Below are 8,910 nucleotides of genomic sequence, written 5' to 3'. Positions count from 1 at the left end.
CTTTAGTTTAGAGATACAGCGCAGAAACAGGCCCTTCGGCCCACCGAGTCCGCACCGACCAGCGATCACCGCACACTAACACTACCCTACACACACGCTAGGGACAATTTACACATGCACCAAGCCAATTAACCTACAAACCTGTACGTCTTTGGCGTGCGGAAGGAAACCGAAGATCTTGGAGAAAACCCATGCGGTCACGGGGAGAACGTACAAACTCCGTATAGACGGCACCCGTAGTCGGGATCGAACCCGGGTCTCTGGTGTTGTAAACCAGCAACTCTACCGCTGCGCCACCGTGCTCCCCTTCTACCACTGCGCCACCGTGCCACCCTGAGCAAACTGAGTCCTTGCATTTGTGCTGATATTTATTTAAATGGAAAGACCAACCACAAAAAGTTTAAGTCCTGAATAAAGGTTAGCTGAAGGACGTGCCTTATATTTGATTGTGGGCAATGACGCTGATGCATTCATGTCACGTTGAATTTCACCACAACATTTGACTCCTGAATTGGTTCTTTCAAATACTGCGCTGTCATCCCATGGCTTCTGAGATGAATAACTGTTCCTGTCCATCGGGTCTTCACGTTTCAAACTGCACCCCATTTGGGACATGGACCAGGTTAGGATCAATATTCCCCGATCCAGGCGATCAGTACAGTAGGACTTTGGGCAAACGTTGATCAGATCGTGCTTTACTCAGAGCTTGCCTTGGGTTAGCGATAAGGGGTCCCGACCAGAGCAGTGGCCAATGGAGCTACGAACTCTGATCGGCAGAAGCCCAGGATCTGTACCCTCCATCAGTGAGCTGCTTTGGTCGTCTTCACCTGGGGAACAAAGGCAGGGAAAGCAGTTAGCTCCACATGCTGACTTAGTAGGTTTGCAGCCCACCCCAGCCATGTAATTGGAAGAGCTTCCCGAATGACAGCAAGTAGTTTTTAGTCCCTCAAAAACCAGGAATTGATTCCCACTCCATCTCAGGAAGCAAATCCATGAAGGAATAACGCTGTAGATAACAAATGATATGGAGGCGCTGGAAGAAGAGGTGAAGGAAAATGTATAGACTAATGCCAAAGAATGAATAGAGGTTTGGTGGGGATGCAACTGAAAGCCACTGAGGTTGGGTGGGTGGTCATAAGGTCATAAGGTCATAAGTGATAGAAGACTTAGGCCATTCGGCCCATCACGTCTACCCGCCATTCAATCGTGCTGAGCATTGAGATTGGATGTGTGGTGATTGAATTCACTTTGAGGTTGAGTTTGTGATGATTAGTTTCAATTGAGTTCATTGTCACGTGTACAGTGAAAAGCTTTTGTTGCGTGAATCGATCCATTCACAGTGCATAGATACATGATAACGGAATAACATTCGCTGCAAAGTAAAGCGAATAAAGTCCTATCACAGAAAGTTTGAGGGTCTCCAATGAGGTAGATAGTAGTTCAACACTGCTTTCTGGATGTGGTAGCCTGATAGCAGCTGGGAAGAAACTGTCCCTGAATCTGGAGGTGTGCGTTTTCACACTCACGTTTATATTTGCTGTATGTTGATTGGAATCACATTGAGATTTGGTGTGTGGTGTTTGGATCCACTTTGAGGACTGGTGGGGGGGTAAAGTGAATTCCATTGAGGTACCTCACATGGTACCTGGACTCACACTGACGGTCGATGTGTGTCCAATAGACTTTGCTGTAGTTAGATGCACAATGATTGGAGATGTGATTTGATGTGAGGGTGATTGGAGTTTTTGACGTTTGGTCTGTGGTGACTGGAATCCCATTTGGGTTTTGTGTGGAGTGATTAGACTCCATTGATATTGGGCGCGTACTGCTGGGATTTCACTGAGGTTTGGTGTGGGGGTGATGAAATCCCATTTCATGGAGTCATAGAGTGAGTGATACAGCATGGAAACAGGCCCTTCGGCCCAACTTCCCCACACCGGCCAACAATGTCTCAGCTACACTAGTCCCACCTGCCTGCGTTTGGTCCATATCCCTCCAAACCTGTCCTGTCCATGTACCTGTCTAACTGATTCTTAAACATTGGGATAGTCCCAGCCTCAACCACCTCCTCTGGCAGCTCATTCCATACACAGACCACCCTTTGTGTGAAAAAGTTACTTCTCAGATAAAATTGTTTCCCTTCATCTTAAACCTATGTCATCTGCTCCTCGATTCAACTACTCTGAGCAAGAGACTTAAATTTGGGAATCAACTCCTCTGCTTTGTTGATGAGACACCATTTTACGCATATGCACAGAATGCTGTTTACATTCCCATGCTGTTTGGTGTCAGGATATGAGCATATCTCCCCATCGAATGTAAATCTCCTCTATATGATTCAGCGAAAGTCTGAATGTTGCCAGATCCCTTGCGACTGAATCTAACTCATTGTGTTGCATCATTATTTAATGATTGGTCTTCAAGTAAGTAAATGTCAATTTTCAGCCAGTCCCCTATCCGTGCTCTGAATTAATCAAATGTTTACTTTAACAACTATTCATAGCTCTGAAAGTCAATTAACACAAGGGGCTCAAATCATGTTTGCCACCAATGTTAAAAGCATGACCTCATTTTTGGCATTCGTCCAAAGTCTATTTAAGCCTTGCTGCAAAACAGGAACTCTGAATATTAACAGTGACAACCCCTCAATCTGGTGGAGAAACAGGAAGTCTGTGAAGCTCAGTAACCCTTGGCTTGCCGGAGAAAGAGAGTGGAACTGTAAGCAGTTAACAAAGTGAGTAACAACCCTCCCCTCACCCATTACTGCTGACTTAACAGGAACTCCCTACAGTTAGAGTATAAACTGAGAGAGAATTGGGCCTCTATCAGTACAGACAGTGGAACGGCAACAGAAATAAAGGATGATGATAATATTAACATTGATTCAAAATCTTCATGGAGAATTAGACAGAAGCAACTTGGTCCATCATATTTAATATAGACACATGATAACAGAAATAAATACTTTGCCAAATATATAAGTAATATCATTGCCCTAGCAATGGAAATGCAGGCTGAGTATTATGTTGTGGAGAAAGAAACAGAAACTGAGCATTGAACTTTCATTCAATTCTGATAAAGGGTCATTGACCTAAAACAGTAACTCTGACATTCTCTCTCCGCAGGTGCTGCCTGACCTGATGAGTGTTTCCAGTACTTTCGTTTTTTATTTCAGATTTCCAGCCTCTGCTGCTCTTTGATTTTCATTTGGGCCGAGGAGTTGTTGTGTGCTTGAAGCTGATAATGCTTGGTGCGCTGAGATGGGGGTTGTGTGTTTGAGTCTCCCAATAACAATACCCTGCTGCATCCATGGGCAGAAACAGAACTAACATCGCACGGACATTTTGCAGTGAATGCACACCCCATCGCAAATATGTACTATACTACAAAATTATTTACAAGGAGAACGAGCCGCAGATTGAGTCAATATTGAGGGAGGGAGGAAGAAATAAGGGAAGACACACTGCTATAAAGAACTCTGACGGACAAAGAGATGGGACACCAATGGAAAATATTTAAAACAAATCAACAAAGTTCAAGAAATATATTCCTCTTTCGTGGGTTTTCTCCGAGGTTTTCGGTTTCCTCTCATATTCCAAAGACGTACAGGTTTGTAGGTTAATTGGCTTGGTATAAGTGTAAATTGTCCCGAGTGTGTGTAGGGTAGTGTTAATGTGCGGGGATCGCTGGTCAGTGAGGACTCGGTGTGTTGACGGGGCTGTTTCCGTGCTGTATCTCTAAACTAAACTAAATGCCAAGAATTTTCTGATTAACACAAAAACACCACGAGTGCAATGAAGATAATAAAGTGAAACTGAAGTAGAAGCACATGTGGGTAATAGAGGGAATGACTCAAGCAAATGCAATGTAGTTGAATTGGACCTAAAATAGGAAAGAGGAACTATGACAATTTCAAAGAAATAACAGAAGGAAATAATAAAACTCCACAACATAACATAACAAAAAATAAGATTTGTATTGGAAACAGTGGAATAGAAAATTCTGAATATCTTCCGTCGCTACTTACCAAGAGCAGTCACAAGGCAGTCACAAGAGACGAGAACAAGGATATAAAGGCAAAGTAGACCAAAAGTGAAGAGATAGCAGATAAAACAAACCAAACAAACTCAGATTGGGTAACAGCCCCGAACCAAATAAATTGTATGCTTGATTATTAAAATTAGTAATCAAATATTCTGTGTCAGAGGAATGGAGAACAGATAAACACTATCTTGAAATTGGAAGGCACCACAAGTCCTGGAATCTATAGACCAGTTGGCTCAATAGATGTGATAGGTTTCATTACCTTTTCTATCAAACACCTACGGACCAAACTTATCATAATATCTCAGCATAGATTTCAAAAGGAAAGGTCATGTTTGACCAATCTTAATGAAATCTGCAGAGGAATTCTACATGGTAATTCGACTTTCACTGTACCTTAATTGACCATAAACTGACCTTTGAACCCTTTGAACAGAAAATATCACAGCAAAGGACACAAAATGCTGGAGTAATTTGGCAGGTCGGGCTGTATCTCTGAATAACATTGATAGATGATGTTTCTCATTGGGACCCGTCTTCAGACTGATAGTGATGGAGTGGGGCGGGGGGGGGGGGGGGGGGGGGGGGGGGCTGGCAGGGGCAGGACAAAGCCTGGTAAGTGATGGGTGGATACAGATGGGGGGGGGGGGTTAGATAGGCAGGTGGTTGGACAAAGGCTAGAGATGAAAATTAAAAGTTTGAGATAAGGATACACGGGTTGCGAGTTATGAAGCTAGAGGATGGAATGTAGGTCTCCCTCCCCTCACCATCCCCCTCCTCTTTCCATCACCATTTGCATTGCTGTCTTACACTAGAAGTCATATGATTCAGGATGGATTAAAGGCCTTGTTTTTCTCAGCTCTTTCAACAACCAAACTGAAATCTGAACTCAAAGGAGTTTCCCAGAGAATGCTCCCGGTTTGATATTCCTGCACCTGAAAGTCTCTAGTTAGTTGACATTGCTGTCATTGTCAGGCAGGTCTCAAAGCTGAGGTCAAAGTTAACAGGTAAACTTTGTGGTAAAACTTTAAAGGTCAACTTTCAACTCTTCTGCCAAAGTGCTGGACAAAAACATGGCGTGTTGTTTGTTTACTTTCAAGATCTGGCAGAACTGCAAAGTCAGCATTTATTGTCCATCCTGAATGGCTCATGTAAGTGTGACGGTGAGCAGTTTTTCTGGTGTTGGTGTTCCCACAGGACTGCTGATCAAGGAATTCCAGGAACTTGACTCACGTGATGGTGAAGGACGGATGACCTATTTCCAAGTCTGGATGGTGTGCAACTTGGAGAACAATGTACATTGCCACGTAATGTGCAGGAAGGAACTGCAGATGCTATTTACATCGAAGAAGGACACAAAATGCTGGAGTAACTCACTGGACAAGCGATATCTCTGGATAGGATCCATCTTCAATGCGCAATGTACATGTTACGATTCGCCTTCATGGAGGTGGGAGTCACCCATTTGGAAGGTGTTGTCAGTTTTAGCCTGAGTGAGTATTTTGTAGATGGTGAAACAGCCACTGGGCAACAGATGAGTAGGAATGAACTGCAGATGCTGGTTTAAACCAAAGATGGACACAAAATGCTGGAGGAACTCAGCGGGACAGGCAGCATCTCTGGAGAGAAGGAAGGGATGATGTTTTGGGTCGAGACCTTTCTGCAGACTGAAAGTCACGGGTTCCAGAACAAGGGGTCATAGTTTTAGGATAAGGGGGAAATCTTTTAGGACCGAGATGAGGAAAACTTTTTTCACACAGAGAGTGGTGAATCTCTGGAATTCTCTGCCACAGAAGGTGGTAGAGGCCAGTTCATTGGCTATATTTAAGAGGGAGTTAGATGTGGCCCTTGTGGCTAAAGGGATCAGGGGGTATGGAGAGAAGGCAGGAACAGGATACTGATTTGGATGATCAGCCATGATCATATTGAATGGCGGTGCAGGCTCGAAGGGCCAAATGGCCTACTCCTGCACCTATTTTCTATGTTTCTATGTTTGTATGAAAGGGGAACAAGAGATGTAGACGATGATGTAGAGAGATATAGAACAAATGATTGAAAGATATGTAAAGTAAAGTAATGATGATACAGGCCATTGCTAGGTGAGAATGAGAAGCCGGTGCGACTTGGGTGGGGGAGGGTTGGAGAGAGATAGGGAATGCCACGGCTACTTGAAGTTAGAGAACACTGATGGTGGGAGAACAGTCCTGTTCAGTTTAGTTTATTGTCACTTGTACCGAGGTACAGTGAAAAGCTTTTGTTGCATGTTAATCCGTCAACGGAAAGATAATACATGATTACAATCGAACCATTCAGTGTATAGATACATGATGAGGGAATAACGTTAAGCGCAAGGTGAAGCCTGTAAAATCCGATCATTCTCCTGAATCATGCCTTGTGGAAGGTGAAAAGGCCTTGAGGTGTCAGAAGATGAGTCACTCTCTGCAGGATACCCAGCCCCCAACCATCTCTTGTAACCATCATATTTATGTGGTTGGTCCATTGGACTTTCGGTCAATGGCGACTCAACACCCCCCATCCGTGCCCCCTCCCCTACAGGTTATTGGACTTGGCAATGGTAATATTCGTAGGTGATGGACTCTCTTTTGTTGGAGAAGGTTAGTTGTTACTCGTCAGGCCATGCCTCAACATGCACCAGACCTCGCTGCATGCTGGCAGGGGCTGCTTTGATTGCCGAGGAGCGGAAAACGAAATGGAACGTCATGTGATCATCGTCAAAGATCCCCACCTCTTACCTAGTGATGGAAGGAGGGCCATTAATGAAGCAGCTGAAGATGGACCCTGCTCCGGCAACTCCGTCAGTCTCCCCCGGAGCTGGAACGATCGACCTCCATCATCCTTTGTGCAAGGTATGACTGCAGTCACCGGGATGTTTCTCCCCTGGCCTCCCACTGATCACCTTGAAGCTGCATTTAGTCAAACACTGCCTTGTTGTCAAGGGCAGTCACCCTCTCACTTGAGCACCGTAATTCTCCTCTCTGATCCACGTTTGGACACACACTGTAACGAGGTCTGGAAATGAGTGTTTTGGGCACAACCCAAGCTGGGCATCAGAGTGCATGTTAGATTGACTGCTGCTTGATAGTTCAGTTTCGTTTATTGTCACATGTACCGAGGTACAGTGAAAAGCTTTTGTTGCGTGCTAACCAGTCAGCGGAAAGTCAATATATAATTACAATGGAGCCGTTCACAGTGCACAGATACATTGCCATATAACAATTACAGCATGGAAACAGGCCATCTCGACCCTTCTAGTCCGTGCCGAATTACAAAGGGAATAAATAGTTTTGTGCGGGATAAGGCCAGTAAAGTCCGATCAAAGATACACACAAAATGCTGGAGTAACTCAGTGGGGAGAGGCAGCATCTCTGGAAAGAAGGAATGGGTGACGTTTCGGGTCGAGACCCTTTTCCGATAGTCTGAGGGTCTCCAATGAGGTAAATAGTTGTTCAGGACTGCTCTCTAGTCCTGGTAGCCTTGTCTATGGTATCTTCCTGTTTGGGGTGTGAGTAAACACATTGGATTTGTCGTATGTTTTTGTGAACAGGACATACCTGGGCTGCAGGCAGCGTTGTAAGGTAGATAGATTGTGGTGTCGTAAGTGGATTGGAACGTCTTGACTGGAGGTGCAGCTGGTTCTGCCACACAGGTTGTGCAGCTTTCACCTCCCAAGACTGAGACAAACAATGCCTATCCAGCAACAGAAACCGCAAGGCTACAAGTTCACTCTCTGTGGTGAGAGATTTGGAGATCCAGTTCTGTTACTGAGTTATGTAAAGGCACTTTGTATCACAGTGTAAGCCTTGACACAACTTGCAACTGAGTCACTAAAGGGCCTGCTGGAGAAACTCAGCGGGTGAGGCAGCATCTATGGAGCGAAGGAAATAGGCAACGTTTTGGGACGAAACCCTTCTTCAGGTTTCAGCCCGAAACGTTGCCTATTTCCTTCGCTCCATAGATGCTGCCTCACCCGCTGAGTTTCTCCAGCACTTTTGTCTACCTTCAATTTTCCAGCTTCTGCAGTTCTTTCTTAAACACTAAAAGGCCTGACCCACTTGGCGATTTTTTCGGCGATTGCCGGCATCATTGACTGACGTAGCATGTCACGAAAAATACGCGGCGTGATGCAGGCTGACGACATATGACGCGGCGTATTGACGTATGATGCGGCGGTGATGCGGCGTGGTGATGGCGAGGCGTGTTGATGTATGCATGCAGTGTTTTATCAAGTGTCGCAACCACTTTTTTGTCGCCGCTGGATTTTGAAATGTTCAAAATCTTTTGCCGACACTGATATGAAGCCGGCAAAATAAACTTTAAACAACATGAGCACTTGATTTTAGTTAACCCTCCTGGTCAGTAGTTTAGTTTAGTTTAGAGATACAGCACGGAAACAGGCCCTTCGGCCCACCGAGTCCGCACCGACCAGCGACCCCTGCACATTAACACTACCCTACACACACTAGGGACAATTCACATTTATACTAAGCCAATTAACCTACAAACCTGTACATCTTTGGATTGTGGGAGGAAACCGAAGATCTCGGAGAAAACCCAAGCAGGTCACGGGTTTCCGTACAGACAACACCTGTAGTCGGGATGGAACCTGGGTCCCTGGCGCTGTAAGGCAGCAACTCTACCGCTGCGCCACCGTGCCGAACATTCGTATTGTGGGCATTTGAATGTAAGCAACATTTCATGGTTGGAAACAGCAGATAACCATTCCACATGGAAAGTCCTGGATGTGTTAAACAATTGGGTGAGGGGAGGAAAAAGGAGATACGGGAGTGGGTGAAAACCTGGGAGAGATGGCTGTGAGCGAAGAAAAGCCTTCTGGTCAAACCAGTG

General features: G+C 45.1%; 1 protein-coding gene across 1 annotated transcript in view; it reads right to left on the bottom strand.

The window, feature by feature from the left end:
• Window positions 1–355: 355 nt before the first annotated feature.
• Window positions 356–8,910, bottom strand: part of rad51b (RAD51 paralog B) — a 569,504-nt gene continuing 560,949 nt past the window's right edge. Inside the window, exon 11 of the mRNA XM_055640974.1 lies at window positions 356–827. Coding sequence (XP_055496949.1) covers window positions 700–827 — 128 coding nt within the window. The 3' untranslated portion in view covers window positions 356–699. The remainder of the gene's footprint in view (window positions 828–8,910) is intronic.

This window comes from Leucoraja erinacea, chromosome 9 (genome assembly GCF_028641065.1).
Source record: "Leucoraja erinacea ecotype New England chromosome 9, Leri_hhj_1, whole genome shotgun sequence".
Classification (NCBI taxonomy): domain Eukaryota; kingdom Metazoa; phylum Chordata; class Chondrichthyes; order Rajiformes; family Rajidae; genus Leucoraja; species Leucoraja erinaceus.
The sequence above is the reverse complement of the archived record's forward strand: the minus strand, read 5'-3'. Positions and strand labels throughout refer to the sequence as shown.